This window comes from Procambarus clarkii, chromosome 20, assembly GCF_040958095.1.
Source record: "Procambarus clarkii isolate CNS0578487 chromosome 20, FALCON_Pclarkii_2.0, whole genome shotgun sequence".
Classification (NCBI taxonomy): Eukaryota; Metazoa; Arthropoda; class Malacostraca; order Decapoda; family Cambaridae; genus Procambarus; species Procambarus clarkii.
Genome location: NC_091169.1, coordinates 35,882,043 through 35,902,042, shown reverse-complemented (window position 1 = coordinate 35,902,042; position 20,000 = coordinate 35,882,043). Strand labels below are relative to the sequence as shown.

Sequence of the window (20,000 nt, the reverse complement as noted above, 5' to 3'; positions counted from 1 at the left end):
CGTCAACAGTTCCAGCACCACCACCACGTTCATCAACAGTTCGTCGTTAACAGGAATATCCCGTTACTCTGGCTGACCCTAAACTCATTATCTGTCCCCATGCAAATAATCTTCTCCCCCCCCCCCCTCCCCTCCTACAAGTGTAGCTGTGTACATTGGTGTTTTGTGAGGCTGTTATGAGTTGGGGTTTTGTGAGACTTGTCATTAAAGGACTCTTGTGGGGACTATTTCATGGTTTATGAGAGTTTCGTCAATTGTCTTCTCCAAATGAGGTTTGTATGTTTTAAACTTGATAGTTGTGAGTGATGTAAGTTTATGTATTGTGAGTATTTCGAGTTGACCTTTTTTAAACCGTTTTTAATTGTTATTTCGTGTTAAGAGCCACAAATCTTGGGTTGACATTCTGAGTGTCTTGGGTTGATATTCTGAGTGTCTTGGGGTTGATATTCTGATGGTCTTGAGGTGACATTCTGAGTGTCTTGAGGTGACATTCTGAGTGTTTTGAGGCTGACATTCTGAGTGTCTTGAGGTGTCTCAAAGGTCGTTCTCAAGGATGCTGCTCAAACACTCACCCTCAAGGGTGGTGTTCGAGGATAGGCTTCACAAAGGAATGTTACAAAATCCCGATCAAGAGCTAATTTTAGCAGCGGCGGCGAAGAAAAGCGTTCACCGACACTGTTAAATGCGTTCACGTGTAGTTTTCACTCAAATATTCGAAAGGGCTGTGTACAGGCTGTGTTCGCAAAGTGCAGATTCAGTCAACAATTATCCCCCTATCCTTATCCTGACCCATTCAGTGCTATAGTTGAAATGGCTTGGCGCTTTTCCTTGATAGTTCCTTTTTTTTCGACTGTTCAAAAGGTCAGGATTCAGACTTTTTCGAAAAAGATAAAGTTGCACTCGAATCTAACACCTGAGAAATATGCTCCAAAACTTATTAACATGTGCTCTAAAGGTCTTTTTAACAGAGACATCAGGAAACATGATCAAGAATCTCGTCCTATTCGTTTTAAAACGTAACAAATTAATTTTAGGAAGTGTCACTCATTGGAGTTCAGGCAGGATCCCCTATGGGCCTACTTTATACAAAAAAGAAGCACCAATGAGCCTATATTTGAACTTGTAAAACATTCCACAATGCCAGGAAAGGATTACTGTAACTCTGCCTGGCTCAGTGCTATATAGTCGTAATGGCTGCACGATTTCCCCTGATAATTCCCTTTTTCCTTTCATAATGCCAAATTTGTAATAACAAAAAATCTAATTGACTGCAAACACGAAACGTGAAAAGCCAACAGCAAAATCTCAGAACACATTTTTGGTGCTGTGAACACTCGTACATTGAGGAAATTAAAGCGCCCTCGCTGAAGACACGAAACAGTCGAATGTGAGGGGGAAAAGAGAACAGGTGGAGTGAGCATAGCAACTGTGGTGAACCGGGTAGTGAAGGTAGAGGGAGTGTTGTGCAGTCTGTCTCACAATACATCTCCATTCATTATAACTGTTGTTGCCTAGCCAAGTGGGAGGCAAGTGTCCGGCCAGCTGACTCTCCAGGTTGTAAACAAACCAGCAGACAACACCATTCATCTACCTTCCTGGTACGCCCCCCACTCCCCCTCGACTTGTTAAAATATTTACGTTGGCCAATATGTGTCCGGCGTGTTTCAGGGAGGTGTTCCAGCAGGTAGTGTGGGGGGGGTTGTTTCAGCAGCGAGCCACGATCGTGACCAACTAGAGCAGGTCACTTCACTCAACTTCCAGCCACTTCCTGGAACAATCACCGTGGACGACCGGCGCCATCCTGTGGACTACAGAACTCTTGCAGACGTTGTATCTCTTTCCAGGCCGCAGCTGCGCTGGTCCAGAGGCTATACAACCTTCTAGCAAGGACAGACTTATAAAGCTACATGCGTCTGGCAAGTAATGTCTCTCGAAAAAGGGATATTTTGCAATATTAATTATGAAATAAAATCTGGTGGCGGCCATCGTGCTCCCTCCGGTAACTCACATCGCGGCCGCGGCCACCGCTGGCGATAGTGGCCGCGTCTTGATGCGCACTCTTGGGTCATGCCAAAATTCACTCTCCACCCTTCCCATCACTCTAGGCCTCTACAACGGCAAACCCAACACAATAATATACAAACCCTCAACTGATAATCGTACAGGCAAACCCCCATTTCCGTCTAACAGATGTTTCCCGCGACAAGAGGGCGTCAGCACGTGCGTCCAAGTCGAAGGCGCGGATCTGGACGCGGGGAAATGATTGCTCTTAGCCGGTAATGTTTCTCTCACCTTTGGCCCCGACGGACCACAAGAACACGCTGGGATTTGGGGGAAAACATTAATTTGTTGCAGTTACTCCGTCTCCGCTCCTCTCTAGCTTTCCCTTACCTCACTGTGCCCAGTGACTGGTGCTGTGTACCGGTGACTGGTGCTGTGTACCGGCGACTGGTGCTGTGTACCGGTGACTGGTGCTGTGTACCGGCGACTGGTGCTGTGTACCGGTGACTGGTGCTGTGTACCGGTGACTGGTGCAGTGTACCAGTGACTGGTGCTGTGCACCAGTCGCCGGTGCGGTGTACCGGCGACTGGTGCGGTGTACCGGTGACTGGTGCGGTGTACCGGTGACTGGTGCGGTGTACCGGTGACTGGTGCTGTGTACCGGCGACTGGTGCAGTGTACCGGCGACTGGTGCAGTGTACCGGTGACTGGTGCAGTGTACCGGTGACTGGTGCAGTGTACCGGTGACTGGTGCAGTGTACCGGTGACTGGTGCGGTGTACCGGTGACTGGTGCAGTGTACCGGCGACTGGTGCTGTGTACCGGCGACTGATGCAGTGTACCGGCGACTGGTGCTGTGTACCGGTGACTGGTGCGGTGTACCGGTGACTGGTGCTGTGTACCGGCGACTGATGCAGTGTACCGGTGACTGGTGCTGTGTACCGGTGACTGGTGCGGTGTACCGGTGACTGGTGCGGTGTACCGGTGACTGGTGCTGTGTACCGGCGACTGGTGCAGTGTACCGGTGACTGGTGCAGTGTACCGGTGACTGGTGCAGTGTACCGGTGACTGGTGCAGTGTACCGGTGACTGGTGCGGTGTACCGGTGACTGGTGCAGTGTACCGGCGACTGGTGCTGTGTACCGGCGACTGATGCAGTGTACCGGTGACTGGTGCTGTGTACCGGTGACTGGTGCAGTGTACCGGCGACTGGTGCAGTGTACCGGCGACTGGTGCTGTGTACCGGTGACTGGTGCTGTGTACCGGTGACTGGTGCTGTGTACCGGTGACTGGTGCTGTGTACCGGTGACTGGTGCTGTGTACCGGCGACTGGTGCGGTGTACCGGTGACTGGTGCGGTGTACCGGTGACTGGTGCAGTGTACCGGCGACTGGTGCTGTGTACCGGCGACTGATGCAGTGTACCGGTGACTGGTGCTGTGTACCAGTGACTGGTGCAGTGTACCGGCGACTGGTGCAGTGTACCGGTGACTGGTGCAGTGTACCGGTGACTGGTGCTGTGTACCGGTGACTGGTGCAGTGTACCGGTGACTGGTGCAGTGTACCGGTGACTGGTGCAGTGTACCGGTGACTGGTGCGGTGTACCGGTGACTGGTGCGGTGTACCGGCGACTGGTGCTGTGTACCGGCGACTGATGCAGTGTACCGGTGACTGGTGCTGTGTACCGGTGACTGGTGCAGTGTACCGGCGACTGGTGCAGTGTACCGGCGACTGGTGCTGTGTACCGGTGACTGGTGCTGTGTACCGGTGACTGGTGCTGTGTACCGGTGACTGGTGCTGTGTACCGGCGACTGGTGCGGTGTACCGGTGACTGGTGCGGTGTACCGGTGACTGGTGCAGTGTACCGGCGACTGGTGCTGTGTACCGGCGACTGATGCAGTGTACCGGTGACTGGTGCTGTGTACCGGTGACTGGTGCAGTGTACCGGCGACTGGTGCAGTGTACCGGCGACTGGTGCTGTGTACCGGCGACTGGTGCGGTGTACCGGTGACTGGTGCGGTGTACCGGCGACTGGTGCTGTGTACCGGCGACTGGTGCGGTGTACCGGTGACTGGTGCGGTGTACCGGTGACTGGTGCGATGTACCGGTGACTGGTGCGGTGTACCGGTGACTGGTGCAGTGTACCGGCGACTGGTGCAGTGTACCGGCGACTGGTGCGGTGTACCGGTGACTGGTGCAGTGTACCGGTGACTGGTGCAGTGTACCGGCGACTGGTGCTGTGTACCGGTGACTGGTGCTGTGTATCGGCGACTGGTGCAGTGTACCGGTGACTGGTGCTGTGTACCGGTGACTGGTGCGGTGTACCGGTGACTGGTGCTGTGTACCGGTGACTGGTGCAGTGTACCGGTGACTGGTGCAGTGTACCGGCGACTGGTGCTGTGTACCGGTGACTGGTGCTGTGTACCGGTGACTGGTGCAGTGTACCGGCGACTGGTGCTGTGTACCGGTGACTGGTGCTGTGTACCGGTGACTGGTGCGGTGTACCGGCGACTGGTGCGGTGTACCGGTGACTGGTGCGGTGTACCGGTGACTGGTGCGGTGTACCGGTGACTGGTGCTGTGTACCGGCGACTGGTGCAGTGTACCGGTGACTGGTGCAGTGTACCGGTGACTGGTGCAGTGTACCGGTGACTGGTGCAGTGTACCGGTGACTGGTGCGGTGTACCGGTGACTGGTGCAGTGTACCGGTGACTGGTGCGGTGTACCGGCGACTGGTGCGGTGTACCGGCGACTGGTGCGGTGTACCGGCGAATGGTGCGGTGTACCGGTGACTGGTGCAGTGTACCGGTGCGGTGTACCGGTGACTGGTGCGGTGTACCGGTGACTGGTGCGGTGTACCGGTGACTGGTGCGGTGTACCGGTGACTGGTGCAGTGTACCGGTGAGTGTCCGGGACCAGACAGAGATGACAGATGCAAAACAGGTGGGGGAGGAAGGTTCAGGAAGGTAATGGATGGGAAGGGGGGCGGGTATGTGGCGATAGAGGGGGGGTGAGGGAAGAAGAGGGGGGAGATGGGGACAGACTAAGCCTACTGGATAACCCCTGAATCTCACCCCTACCTAATCACACACTGCTCGCTCCCTTCCTCTCCCCCTCTAAATCACCCCTTCTTAACACTCCCCCTCCACTATTAACCCATTCCACAAACACCCCTCCACCTTCAATACACCCCCTCCACCCCGGTCCCTAGCACACCCCCTCCACCCCGGTCCCTAACACTCCCCCTCCACCCCGGTCCCTAACACTCCCCCTCCACCCCGGTCCCTAACACTCCCCCTCCACCCCGGTCCCTAACACGCCCACTCCACCCCGGTCCCTAACACACCTCCACCACCCCGGTCCCTAGCACACCTCCACCACCCTGGTCCCTAGCACACCCCCTCCACCACGGTCCCAAACACACCCCCTCCACCCCGGTCCCTAACACCCCCCCCCCCCCCACGCTGCCACCAGCCTCAACATTGTCTCCCAGGACGAACACAGCCGCGAGACACGTTTCTCACTCTCGGCCGAAGTACAATCCACCTGCAATATAGTATACAATCCACCCGCAATAGTATACAATCCACCCGCAATATAGTATACAATCCAACCTAATCTACCTTTAGATTTACTTCCGCTGAATTAACGTTTCATAAGTATTAGAATTCTAGACAAAGCACCAAATAGCACATTAACTCTGCCTGTTGGGAGACAGCGTAGTGAGGAGAGTCGTGTGTTCCTCACACTACAGTTCAATAAACCCCTGAACTATATGTTTAACATATCTCTAACCCTGTCCATGGAGGACAGAAGAAAATGTATATATGCTGATTAGCACTGTAGATGTGTGGCCACGTCTGTGGTAGAAAATAGCAATAATAAAAAAAAAACTACAGCCAGTCATCACAACAAAAGGCTGTGAGGATCTCAGCGTGTAACTCAAAGTTCTGACAACAACAATAGTCTACCTAAGTCAGTATTTGGACTTATACTCCACCCAGTCATGTCTGAAGCACTCGAAATGTGCTTCGTTCACCTCCTTCAGCCAGTAGTGTAAATGCTCCTTAAATCACTCTAACGAAAAAACCTCACCTAACCTAACCTAGACCTAACTATACATAACCCCACAATAGATTATATAATGTATAATTTTAATTTACATTTCAGATTTTTTTTTATTACGCTGGATGGAAGATTCGTCCTGTCAGTTGATTGTCTTCTGAATAAGGAAAGAACTACACTTGCGTGGTAAAAACTAAAGTCAGTATTTGACTTACTACTTGGGCTGCAGGTTGGGTTTTGTAATTATTGTTTGCATGTTTACAAACGTAATTTACAAATGTTGTTTGTTATTACTGCTATTGTTGTTAATTATATATTGTTGTTGTGTTGTTCGTTATTATGGTAACTGTTTATGTGCAGATTACGATGCCACAGTAAACAATTTAATACGTCACAGTAAATAGTTTAGGACGCCACAGTAAATAGTTTAGGACGCCACAGTAAATAGTTTAGGACGCCACAGTAAATAGTTTAGTACGTCACAGTAAATAGTTTAGGACGCCACAGTAAATAGTTTAGGACGCCACAGTAAATAGTTTAGGACGCCACAGTAAATAGTTTAGTACGTCACAGTAAATAGTTTAGGACGCCACAGTAAATAGTTTAGGACGCCACAGTAAATAGTTTAGGACGCCACAGTAAATAGTTTAGGACGCCACAGTAAATAGTTTAGGACGTCACAGTAAATAGTTTAGGACGCCACAGTAAATAGTTTAGGGCGTCACAGTAAATAGTTTAGGGCGTCACAGTAAATAGTTTAGGGCGTCACAGTAAATAGTTTAGGGCGTCACAGTAAACAGCTTCTGACGCCCATGGAGTATTAACTTACTGTTTTCCACTACCTATCTTAACATGACCCCTCGTGACCTCGTAACCCATGAGGTTATGTGAGGTGTGCTAACGATTGGTTCGGAAAGGTAGCTTTGGTTAGAAGTGTGCAAAGTGTGGTTATTTTCGACATAAGGAACCTCGTAGGACTTCAGAGCGCATAAAATGTTTAATAAATGTAAACGAATTCGCCATGATTGTTGAAAAGATGTACAGGTTTCGTAAATGCTTGATGAATTCTGGTTAGGGCTGTGACGCGATTCTTAAGTCACGTTGACATTCTCTGCACGCAATTGCCCTGAAAACACACACACACAACGTAACGGTCCCTGTTGTCACCTTATTACAACTTGTTACAAACCTGTTACATCTTGTTATAATGTTTTAATGATGTATTAGAAAGTTGTTACAACTTGCTAGATGCTTGTTACTACTTGTTAGAAGGTGTTACAAGTTGTTCGAACGTTGTATCTCCGTCGTAGTTTCGTCGGTTACAAGGTGTTCAAACGTTGTAGTTTAGTCGTGAACAAGTTGTTCGAACGTTATAATTTAGGTGTGACCATGTTGTTCGAACGTTGTAGACACGTCGGAGTTTCGTCGTGTGTTTGGCGGGTGTCTACGTCACCGCCAGTCCCAGACTGCGTGTCTTCTGGGCCATTCTTGAGTCGTACGACGGGAGGAGAGTCAGACGGGTGGGGACTGTGTTCTTGATAACAACTCACAGATTATATCTTATCTTAAACCTTGTCGTATATATGCATATTTCTTTCGATGAAAATGATAACAAACTCTATGATTATCGAAGTTGAGGATTTTGCGTGCCATTGTGGCTAATTTTTAGTTATATTCCCTAATTCCAGTGTCAATATCATACCACCAATACCACTACTGCGGGTAATTCAACCATATTTTTTTGAGATATATACAAGAGTTGTTACATTGTTGTACAGCCACTAGTACGCGTAGCGTTTCGGGCAGGTCCCTGGAATACAATCCCCGCCGCGAAGATTTGTTTTTACAACCAAGTACCCATTTTACTGTTGAGTTAAACAGAGGTTACAGTTAAGGAATTGCGTCCAGTAAATCCTCCCCGGCCAGGATACGAACCCATGACAAAGCGCTCGCGGAACGCCAGGTGAGTGTCTTACCACTGCACCACGGGGACTGGTGCAGTGGTAAGTGCATATCAACTAACACACTCATTAACGCCACCACCACCACGACCTCTACTAACACTACTACCACCAACACCACCAACCATCACCACTACCACCGCTACACTTACCAGCAAAACCATAACAATAACTTCTTCATTACCACAACACAACCACCGTCACCATACCGCTACAATCACTCTACACCACTACACACTGTCAGGCCAAGCTACCACCACCGGCGCCTGACAGCTGAGTGGACAGTGCTTCGGATTCGTAGTCCAGAGGTTCCGGGTTCAATCCCCGGTGGAGGCGGAGACAAATGGGCAAAATGTTTCTTTCACCCTGATGCCCCTGTTACTTAGCAGTAATAGATACCTGGGAGTTACACCTGCTTCCTGGAGGGGGGGGGGGGGGGAGAAGGGGGGTGTAACAAAAAGGAGGCCTGGTCGAGGACCGGGCCGCGGGGACGCTAAGCCCCCGAAATCATCTCAAGATAACCTCAAGATAACCATCACCTGCACAATACCACCAAAAATATCACACCACCAGTAGAAGTACCATATAGATATATGGTACTTCCAGATAAGATATACCGTACTTCATTTAGCTCTAGAAACATTGGCCAAAACCATGACCTACAAAAGCCACATTATAAATAATTCCAAAACCAAACCAGGCTATTGATGAAGTCATATTGTAAGGTGGAGGCAACATAGTGGTCAAGGGTGGACTAAGGGAAGCGCCCTGGTTCACCTCCAACTATTGTTTCCTGAAGCAATAGTCGGATACTCCCAAGACTTCACAAAGCTTCATCATTTATGTGAACAGGTTGCTGTTGAGTTGATATAAAGGCGAGGGTGGGGCTCCTGCCTGTGTTTGCTGGCTATACAGGTGCTTCCTTGTGTCTGCTGGCTATACAGGTGCTTCCTTGTGTCTGCTGGCTATACAGGTGCTTCCTTGTGTCTGCTGGCTATACAGGTGCTTCCTTGTGTCTGCTGGCTATACAGGTGCTTCCTTGTGTCTGCTAGTTATACAGGTGCTTCCTTGTGTCTGCTAGCTATACAGGTGCTTCCTTGTGTCTGCTAGCTATACAGGTGCTTCCTTGTGTCTGCTGGCTATACACATGTTTCCCTGTGTCTGCTAGCAATACACATGCTTCCCTGTGTCTGTTAGCAATACACATGCTTCCCTGTGTCTGTTAGCAATACACATGCTTCCCTGTGTCTTCTAGCAATACACATGCTTCCCTGTGTCTGCTAGCAATACACATGCTTCCTTGTGTCTGTTAGCAATACACATGCTTCCTTGTGTCTGCTAACTATGCAGGTGCTTCCCTGTGTCTGGATACGAAGTTCTCCACCTACGGAGCCCACTGGAGCCTCGTAGAGACTCCAGCCGCGACATGCTCCGTATATCTGTGCCTGAACCAACGACAAAGCCGACCTGTTCTCTTGGTTAACCACTACCTATAACATCCAACCCACCTAATCAGAGTCCGATCCATAGAAAACGTAGATATTTGTAAGTCGTTACTTGTTCATAGTAGGTCACATCTGAAACGTTGGTTACCATAACGTACAAAACGGAACCTCTTTGGTGAGAGAACGGGTTTTAGCCAAGACCCCAGGTACAAGAGAGGCAATGCTTTTATACTCTGAGAGAATGTCTGTCTGTCTGTTAAAGGTTGGTGGCCAGACGCTTGGGTCTAACCTCGCCCAACTTTGCAGGGGGAATGGTCTGGGGTATGGGACGGACATGGGCTGATCGAGGTCGAAGGTAAATACTTTAAGATACGCCAACATGTTACACACCCCCCCCCCCCCCCCCGTCACACCAACCCCTATAGTGCTATACAAATGTAGGGGCTGGAGAAATTGCTGACCTAGAGAGCGTGCAGAGATCCTTTACTGCTAGAATCCACTCAGTAAAACATCTAAATTACTGGGACCGACTAAAGAGCCTAAATCTGTACTCCCTTGAGCGCAGGCGGGAGAGATACATAATAATTTACACGTGGAAAATAATTGAGGGGCTGGTCCCAAACCTGCACACAGAAATAACACCACATGAGACCAGAAGACATGGCAGGATGTGCAGAATACCCCCGTTGAAAAGCAGAGGTGCAACAGGTACTCTGAGAGAGAACTCTATCAACATCAGAGGCCCGAGACTGTTCAACACGCTTCCACTACACATAAGGGGCATAACTGGCAAACCCCTCACAGTGTTCAAGAGAGAACTGGATAAGCACCTCCAAAGGATACCTGATCAACCAGGCTGTGACTCATACGTCAGGCTGCGAGCAGCCGCGTCTAACAGCCTGGTTGATCAGTCCAGCAACCAGGAGGCCTGGTCGACGACCGGGCCGCGGGGACACTAAGCCCCGGAAGCACCTCAAGGTAGCCTCAAGGTAGGGGTGTATACTAGTGGCATGATGTCTGAAATGAAATCGCAGATGTGTTTTCCATAGAGTTTACGGCAAGTTTTTTTATGATTTACTTGCCTAAATGTGTTAATATAAAAAATGATTTACTTGAAAACAATGAACTCAATTCATTCGGGGTAACAATGCTGGAAATATTCAGGAGAGATAAGAAGAGGGTTACAGTGATGAAGATAGTGAGTAGTCAAGGTGGTTATGGTGATGAATATGGTATATACAGTGACGATAGTATTAGTGCAAATGCATGGTGAGGGGAGACGAACATGAGGATGATGAGGGGAGGGACAAGGGAGGGAAAGAGGGGATGAAGTGGGGGATAGGGGGAAAAGGGCAGACTACCCCGGGCACCGCCGGGTACCAAACTAGCTAACCACAAACAAAGAAGAACCCAGACTGCCTGGGTATATCGGGCCAGCAATACGTTCCCATGTTAAAAGGTTGATTCACACACCGATAAGGTGGAGGTGCCTGACTTCAAGAACACCATACTGTCATGTTTACAATCTTGACGGCTGTAGCCTGAGACGTCTTATCACCTCCTGCTTCACCTACGGAGTTTTCTGCCCCACATTTGCCAGTAGCTCAACACCTGTGGCCGTAGCTCAACACCTGTGGCCGTAGCTCAACACCTGTGCCAGTTGCTCAACACCTGTGGCCGTAGCTCAACACCTGTGTCACGAAAAATGAATTACAAGATAATATACTTGGGTTAAGAGGTCAAATGATGTGCTAGGTGGGGTCAAATGGGTCTCGTAGTACAATAGGCTTCGTTCTCGACTCACAACTGGAGGGATCCCGTGGTTTTATTCCTGGGCGGAACAGAAATGGTTGACCACGTTTCCTTTCTTCTAATGCCTCTGTTCACCTAGCGGTAAAAAGGTACCCGAGAGTGAGGGAACTGTTGTGGGGGTTTGCATCACGGGGAAGGTCAGTAGTTCGCATAGGCCTCAATGTAGACTTTGGTGACCTTGTAGCGGTCAGTATTGACTCCGAGGTGACCTTGTAGCGGTCAGTACTGACTCCGAGGTGACCTTGTAGCGGTCAGTACTGACTCCGAGGTGACCTTGTAGCGGTCAGTATTGACTCCGAGGTGACCTTGTAGCGGTCAGTATTGACTCCGAGGTGACCTTGTAGCGGTCAGTATTGACTCTGAGGTGACCTTGTATCGGTCAGTATTGACTCCGAGGTGACCTTGTAGCGGTCAGTATTGACTCCGAGGTGACCTTGCAGCGGTCAGTATTGACTCCGAGGTGACCTTGCAGCGGTCAGTATTGACTCCGAGGTGACCTTGTAGCTGTCAGTATTGACTCCGAGGTGACCTTGTAGCTGTCAGTATTGACTCCGAGGTGACCTTGTAGCTGTCAGTATTGACTCCGAGGTGACCTTGTAGCTGTCAGTATTGACTCCGAGGTGACCTTGCAGCGGTCAATATTAACTCTCCGCGGTGACTTGGTAATTATAGTGAACTTTCCGCCATTTTGTGGCGCTTGTTTAGTGACCCTTGGAAATATTTTGGTGACAGGTGATTTCATTGTTTTTATGAGGGCTAAATATTTTCTCTTCCGTGTAATCCCAGATGCACTAGGCTATTATTTCTCGCATTCCGCAAAGGACCATAAAATATAAAATAAAATGCATTAGTGTGATCACAAGGAATCTGTTCGCCACACTTAATATAAAACTTGGGTATAACAATACTTTCTAGATTCTTGCAGGTTAGTCGGTAGATTCCAGATTGGTTAAGTGGTTAGGCTTAGTTCTCATTCCCCAGCTCATTGTCCTCATACTCCAGCTCCTTGTCCTCATACTCCAGCTCCTTGTCCTCATACCCCAGCTCCTTGTCCTCATACCCCAGCTCATTGTCCTCATACTCCAGCTCCTTGTCCTCATACCCCAGCTCCTTGTCCTCATACCCCAGCTCATTGTCCTCATACTCCAGCTCCTTGTCCTCATACCCCAGCTCCTTGTCCTCATACCCCAGCTCCTTGTCCTCATACCCCAGCTCCTTGTCCTCATACCCCAGCTCCTTGTCCTCATACCCCAGCTCCTTGTCCTCATACCCCAGCTCCTTGTCCTCATACCCCAGCTCATTGTCCTCATACCCCAGCTCCTTGTCCTCATACCCCCAGCTCCTTGTCCTCATACCCCAGCTCCTTGTCCTCATACCCCAGCTCCTTGTCCTCATACCCCAGCTCCTTGTCCTCATACCCCAGCTCATTGTCCTCATACTCCAGCTCCTTGTCCTCATACCCCAGCTCCTTGTCCTCATACCCCAGCTCCTTGTCCTTATACCCCAGCTCATTGTCCTCATACTCCAGCTCATTGTCCTCATACTCCAGCTCCTTGTCCTCATACCCCAGCTCCTTGTCCTCATACCCCCAGCTCCTTGTCCTCATACCCCAGCTCATTGTCCTCATACTCCAGCTCCTTGTCCTCATACCCCAGCTCATTGTCCTCATACCCCAGCTCCTTGTCCTCATACCCCAGCTCATTGTCCTCATACCCCAGCTCCTTGTCCTCATACCCCCAGCTCCTTGTCCTCATACCCCAGCTCCTTGTCCTCATACCCCAGCTCCTTGTCCTCAAACCCCAGCTCCTTGTCCTCATACCCCAGCTCATTGTCCTCATACTCCAGCTCCTTGTCCTCATACCCCAGCTCCTTGCCCTCATACCCCAGCTCCTTGTCCGTATACCCCAGCTCATTGTCCTCATACTCCAGCTCATTGTCCTCATACTCCAGCTCCTTGTCCTCATACCCCAGCTCCTTGTCCTCATACCCCCAGCTCCTTGTCCTCATACTCCAGCTCCTTGTCCTCATACCCCAGCTCCTTGTCCTCATACCCCAGCTCCTTGTCCTCATACCCCAGCTCCTTGTCCTCATACCCCAGCTCCTTGTCCTCATACCCCAGCTCCTTGTCCTCATACCCCAGCTCCTTGTCCTCATACCCCAGCTCCTTGTCCTCATACCCCAGCTCCTTGTCCTCATACCCCAGCTCCTTGTCCTCATACCCCAGCTCCTTGTCCTCATACCCCAGCTCCTTGTCACCATACCCCAGCTCCTTGTCCTCATACCCCAGCTCCTTGTCCTCATACCCCAGCTCCTTGTCACCATACCCCAGCTCCTTGTCCTCATACCCCAGCTCCTTGTCCTCATACCCCAGCTCCTTGTCACCATACTCCAGCTCCTTGTCACCATACCCCAGCTCCTTGTCACCATACCCCAGCTCCTTGTCACCATACCCCAGCTCCTTGTCCTCATACTCCAGCTCCTTGTCACCATACCCCAGCTCCTTGTCCTCATACCCCAGCTCCTTGTCCTCATACTCCAGCTCCTTGTCACCATACCCCAGCTCCTTGTCCTCATACCCCAGCTCCTTGTCCTCATACTCCAGCTCCTTGTCCTCATACCCCAGCTCATTGTCCTCATACTCCAGCTCCTTGTCCTCATACCCCAGCTCCTTGTCCTCATACCCCAGCTCCTTGTCCTCATACCCCAGCTCCTCACTGCTCTCTGTAATTGCATTGCTGAGAGGTCACAGTAGTCTACGTCCTCGCCTCACACTCGATGGATCTACGTACAGCCTCCGACCAGGACAGAGACGGTTAGGCATATGTTTCCTTTCACCTGATACCGCTGTTCGTCAAGCAGTATAATAAATACCCAGCAATTATACAACTGGTATAGGTTCTATTCGGAGGGAAATCAGTAGCTGACCTTGGAGGGGGAAAGTGGGAGGAGGGGGGGGGGGAGGTTCGATACAGCTGGAAACACGCCCGTGGATCAGGTAGAACAACTCCTTGGCTGATATGTGGCTCCGTATCACACACACACACACACACACACACACACACACACACACACACACACACACACACACACACACACACACACACACACACACACACACGTAACGAACGCGTTCACTGTGTGTGTGTGTGGGGGGGGGGGGGAACTACCCTCTGACACCCTACAAGGACCCCCCCCCCCGCCTTCCTCCCCTTAGTGGGGCTATATAATGCTAAACAACGCACAATTATAATAGTAACTATTATTTAAATGTTTTTATATAGTTAAACTTCTAGCCAAGAGTCAATTAACCACAGCAATAATAATATTAAACAACTATACTATTAATTACAATAGTAACAATACTAATTATATTTTTTTTAATGAAAAAAATAAGATAGTACAAAAATAAAATAAAAATAGTGATGAAAAGGAATAATATTAATAATAATAATAACAACATAAAATGTTTAGGAAGAAGAGTAGTGGGAAAAAATAGTAAGAAAGGTGAACAATTAAGATTAGTGTTAAGTAATGGTAATAGTGAGGAGAGGAGTAGTGAGGGGCGCCGCCCCCGGGGCCAACAATGCTGCGTCGCCCACCAATATCGACCTTAATTACCCTGATGAATTAACTTTACACACTCGCCTACTATTAATCTTTGCCGTCTCAATTAACACGCTGGGAAGTCAGATTAGTGGTGGTAGGTGGTTGGTTGAGGGGGTGGTGGTGGTAGGTGGTTGGTTGAGGGGGGGTTGTGGTGGTAGGTGGTTGGTTGAGGGGGTGGGTGGTGGTGGTAGGTGGTTGGTTGAGGGGGTGGTGGTGGTAGGTGGTTGGTTGAGGGGGTGGGTGGTGGTGGTAGGTGGTTGGTTGAGGGGGTGGTGGTGGTAGGTGGTTGGTTGAGGGGGTGGGTGGTGGTAGGTGGTTGGTTGAGGGGGTGGTGGTGGTAGGTGGTTGGTTGAGGGGGTGGTGGTAGGTGGTTGGTTGAGGGGGTGGTGGTGGTAGGTGGTTGGTTGAGGGGGTGGGTGGTGGTAGGTGGTTGGTTGAGGGGGTGGTGGTAGGTGGTTGGTTGAGGGGGTGGGTGGTGGTAGGTGGTTGGTTGAGGGGGTGGTGGTGGTAGGTGGTTGGTTGAGGGGGGGTGGTGGTAGGTGGTTGGTTGAGGGGGTGGTGGTGGTAGGTGGTTGGTTGAGGGGGGGTGGTGGTAGGTGGTTGGTTGAGGGGGTGGTGGTGGTAGGTGGTTGGTTGAGGGGGGGTGGTGGTAGGTGGTTGGTTGAGGGGGTGGTGGTAGGTGGTTGGTTGAGGGGTGGTGGTGGTAGGTGGTTGGTTGAGGGGGTGGTGGTGGTAGGTGGTTGGTTGAGGGGGGGTGGTGGTAGGTGGTTGGTTGAGGGGGTGGTGGTAGGTGGTTGGTTGAGGGGTGGTGGTGGTAGGTGGTTGGTTGAGGGGGTGGTGGTAGGTGGTTGGTTGAGGGGGGGTGGTGGTAGGTGGTTGGTTGAGGGGGTGGTGGTGGTAGGTGGTTGGTTGAGGAGGTGGTGGTAGATGGTTGGTTGAGGGAGGGTGGTGGTAGGTGGTTGGTTGAGGGGTGGTGGTGGTAGGTGGTTGGTTGAGGAGGTGGTGGTAGATGGTTGGTTGAGGGAGGGTGGTGGTAGGTGGTTGGTTGAGGGGTGGTGGTGGTAGGTGGTTGGTTGAGGAGGTGGTGGTAGATGGTTGGTTGAGGGGGGTGGTGGTAGGTGGTTGGTTGAGGGGGGTGGTGGTAGGTGGTTGGTTGAGGGGTGGTGGTGGTAGGTGGTTGGTTGGGGGAGGGTGGTGGTAGATGGTTGGTTGGTTGAGGGGGTGGTGGTAGGTGGTTGGTTGAGGGGTGGTGGTGGTAGGTGGTTGGTTGAGGGGGTGGTGGTGGTAGGTGGTTGGTTGAGGGGGGGTGGTGGTAGGTGGTTGGTTGAGGGGGTGGTGGTAGGTGGTTGGTTGAGGGGTGGTGGTGGTAGGTGGTTGGTTGAGGGGGTGGTGGTGGTAGGTGGTTGGTTGAGGGGGGGTGGTGGTAGGTGGTTGGTTGAGGGGGTGGTGGTGGTAGGTGGTTGGTTGAGGAGGTGGTGGTAGATGGTTGGTTGAGGGAGGGTGGTGGTAGGTGGTTGGTTGAGGGGTGGTGGTGGTAGGTGGTTGGTTGAGGAGGTGGTGGTAGATGGTTGGTTGAGGGAGGGTGGTGGTAGGTGGTTGGTTGAGGGGTGGTGGTGGTAGGTGGTTGGTTGAGGAGGTGGTGGTAGATGGTTGGTTGAGGGGGGTGGTGGTAGGTGGTTGGTTGAGGGGGGTGGTGGTAGGTGGTTGGTTGAGGGGTGGTGGTGGTAGGTGGTTGGTTGGGGGAGGGTGGTGGTAGATGGTTGGTTGGTTGAGGGGGTGGTGGTAGGTGGTTGGTTGAGGGGTGGTGGTGGTAGGTGGTTGGTTGAGGGAGGGTGGTGGTGGTAGGTGGTTGGTTGGTTGAGGGGGGGTGGTAGGTGGTTGGTTGAGGGGGTGGTGGTGGTAGGTGGTTGGTTGGTTGAGGGGGGGTGGTAGGTGGTTGGTTGGTTGAGGGGGGGTGGTAGGTGGTTGGTTGAGGGGGGGTGGTGGTAGGTGGTTATTTGAGGGGGTGGTGGTGGTAGGTGGTTGGTTGAGGGGGGTGGTAGGTGGTTGGTTGAGGGGGGGTGGTAGGTGGTTGGTTGAGGAGGGGTGGTGGTAGGTGGTTGGTTGAGGGGGGGTGGTGGTAGGTGATTGGTTGAGGGGGGTGGTGGTAGGTGGTTGGTTGAGGGGGTGGTTGTGGTAGGTGGTTGGTTGAGGAGGGGTGGTGGTGGTAGGTGGTTGGTTGAGGGGGGGGGGGTTGGTGGTAGATGGTTGGTTGAGGGGGGGTGGTGGTAGGTGGTTGGTTGAGGTGGTGGTAGGTGGTTGGTTGAGGTGGTGGTAGGTGGTTGGTTGAGGGGGGGTGGTAGGTGGTTGGTTGAGGGGGGGGTGGTAGGTGGTTGGTTGAGGGGGTGGTGATGGTAGGTGGTTGGTTGAGGTGGTGGTAGGTGGTTGGTTGAGGGGGGGTGGTAGGTGGTTGGTTGAGGAGGTGGTGGTAGGTGGTTGGTTGAGGGGGGGTGGTAGGTGGTTGGTTGAGGAGGTGGTGGTAGGTGGTTGGTTGAGGGGGGGTGGTAGGTGGTTGGTTGAGGAGGTGGTGGTAGGTGGTTGGTTGAGGGGGGGTGGTAGGTGGTTGGTTGAGGGGGGGTGGTAGGTGGTTGGTTGAGGAGGGGTGGTGGTGGTAGGTGGTTGGTTGAGGGGGGTGGTGGTAGGTGGTTTGTTGAGGAGGTGGTGGTAGGTGGTTGGTTGGTTGAGGGGGGGGTGGTAGGTGGTTGGTTGAGGGGGGGTGGTGGTGGGGGGGGTGGTGTTGAGTATATGTTGGTTTGTTTCCCCTACACTTCACCCGTTTACGGGCTATTCATGCCCGTGCCACCTCCTGGGTGGCTTAATCTTCATCAATCAATCAATCAATACCCTTCACCATTATAGACTCACCTGCTGAGCGTCTAGAACAACGAGCTGGGGTACACGGCATGACTGCCAGGACCCGCAGGATCGAGCCAGGCCCCGCAGGACCTCTCCACTTTCCAAGTTGTAAACATGTCATGAAAATTACCCCATGCTCCAGGGAAGGGATTCATCAACCCCCTTAAGTGTTCACTGACGAAACCTCTGCATCTTTACTAAATCACGGCGGCGTAGTTTGCATTTATTAAACAGTTTAGGAGCAACGAATCACTACGAGGTTGTTAATAGCAATAATAACCTTGGGTTGTGGACAACCTCGCAGCGTTTTTAAAGATGTACAGGTTTCGTAAATGAATATTACGCTGTTTTAATGTTTCTGATACCACGTATAAACTGAGATGAATGGGGTGAAGAAAGTGGCCTTTAGTTAGGACTGGAACCATGTCCTGGTAAAGTGTCCGATGACAAAGTGGGTCTGCCTCTTGCCTCCCGACCTACACTTAGCGGGGACTACACCTGCGCGTTGTTGAGAGGGTGTAGTGCTACGTTATGTACACTACTGTGAAAGATTGCTAGGACCTGATTCATGAAGCAGTTACGCAAGTACTTACGAACGTGTACATCTTTCCTCAATCTTTGACGGCTTTGGTTACATTTATTAAATAGTTTACAAGCATGAAAACTTTCCAGTCAACTGTTGTTATTGTTATAAACAGAATCCTGGTGCTTCGGAGCTCATTAACTGTTTAATAATTATATACAAAGCCGCCAAAGATTGAGAGAAGATGTACAGGTTCGTAAGTGCTTGCGTAACTGCTTAGTGAATCTGGCCCCTAGTTAAGATCCTGAATGTCATTCTTCTGTCCGTCAAATCCATATATGTTGTCGATGTTATTCTGTTTACTTATGTCTCTGGTCCTTTATCCTGTCCTCTTACAATGAACGTCGTATTTCGCACATTTTTGGCCTTATGCGTTAAATAAGGCCAAAAATTGTCGTACTAGGAAATGGAAGCGGCCGGGGAAAGTGACATACTGTCCCGTTTTCTGTTTTGGGTCCTCTGATAGGTTAGGAGAGACCACTTCAAATTTACCGTTCTCTTGACGTTGGGAAACTTTAGGAGGACGGACTGCTGTATCCCGACCCAGGACCTGTACATGTACATACTAAGTACTGTATCATCCCTTTCTATATAGGTCTCAAGAAAGTGTGTATATTCTGGTTAACAATGCAACAATGGCCACGAATATGGTGGAGAACAAACCAGTCAATAAAAACAATCCCTCTCCTCTCAGTTAAACATCATTACATTACATTTGTTTGGATTAAATTCCATAGGCCGTTTGTCGGCCACAGCTACAGCCTGTCTATTGCTCCCTGTAGTATTTCCGTTCCTCAGCAGACAATGCCTAAACCCTGCTTCCTCTTCCAGGAAGTCATGTACATAAACCAGGAATAGAAGTGGTCCCAGTACCTTGCCCTAAGGACTCCACTCCCCTCCATCCAGACACTTGAGTTATGAATGGGTTGATGAGTTATGAATGGGTTGATGAAGATGGGCAGTGATGGGTATGCTGGGCGTAGGTGGGCGTAGGTGGGGGGGAGCAAGTGGGCGCACGACAAGGGGCAAACAACAGAGGGACACATGTTCTTGTGTCGTGCCCCGAGCCACTGCTTAAGCGAAACGAGTGGGCATTAGATGGCCAACAGGTGGGCATTAGATGGGCAACAGGTGGGCAACAGGTGGGTGGACGGATTCCTGGAGACAAATCACTGTAGCCATCGAGAGCACTGAGCCTTTCCATCTGTTCCAGATTATGATTACAGAGAGATAAGAGATAACAGGTTAACCCAAGGCATCAGTTCCTCCCAGATCTCGCAGGGAGTGATAAGCCCCTCCTCCTAGCCCCCCTCCTCCTGGGCCCCCACATAAACACCTCGACAAGGCTGAACACCTGATAATAGGCTGGGAGAGGCAGCCTTATCAACTCCTCCACTAATGCCAGGCTCAGAGACACATTTAACAGTTTAGCAAAAGCCCGTGACGTCAACAGTGAGATATTACATACACTCGCTGTGCCTATCAGAATCAATGGACAACTTGGCCCACCTCCCATTGGGCCAAGGGTGTCCGTTGATAGAGGTGGGCCAACTTGCCCTTGGCCTGCAAAATCCTAACCAACACTCTTGGCCCATCTTTAACTGACACCTTTGGAGCATCTACGCCAACAAATTTTC

At 50.9% G+C, this 20,000-nt stretch overlaps 3 protein-coding genes across 3 annotated transcripts in view; all 3 read right to left on the bottom strand.

The window, feature by feature from the left end:
- The window catches only part of LOC138366817 (uncharacterized PE-PGRS family protein PE_PGRS46-like), a 1,977-nt gene extending 1,944 nt beyond the window's left edge, over positions 1–33 (bottom strand). The window contains exon 1 of the mRNA XM_069328102.1: positions 1–33. This exon is cut by the window's left edge and continues 1,944 nt beyond it. Within this exon, the coding sequence (XP_069184203.1) occupies positions 1–33 (33 nt within the window).
- LOC123755317 (ras-responsive element-binding protein 1) overlaps positions 1–20,000 on the bottom strand; it is a 122,696-nt gene that overhangs the window by 70,617 nt on the left and 32,079 nt on the right. The window lies entirely within an intron of this gene.
- Positions 2,147–9,450, bottom strand: LOC138366816 (mucin-19-like). Its single transcript, XM_069328101.1, has 4 exons — positions 9,411–9,450; positions 5,521–5,542; positions 2,392–4,861; positions 2,147–2,245 (listed from the first exon to the last, which is right to left on the bottom strand). Exons 1-4 carry the CDS (start codon positions 9,448–9,450, stop codon positions 2,147–2,149), a joined length of 2,631 nt encoding a protein of 876 aa, XP_069184202.1.

Excerpts from the sequence above, each read along its gene's own strand:
- LOC138366816 (XM_069328101.1), bottom strand. The coding sequence starts at position 9,450 with ATGTCGCGGCTGGAGTCTCTACGAGGCTCCAGTGGGCTCC. Across the intron at positions 5,543-9,410 it reads ACGAGGCTCCAGTGGGCTCC|GTGGATTGTACTTCGGCCGA; the intron begins GTAGGTGGAGAA and ends ACTATATTGCAG. Across the intron at positions 4,862-5,520 it reads GGATTGTACTTCGGCCGAGA|TCACCGGTACACCGCACCAG; the intron begins GTGAGAAACGTG and ends ACACCGCACCAG.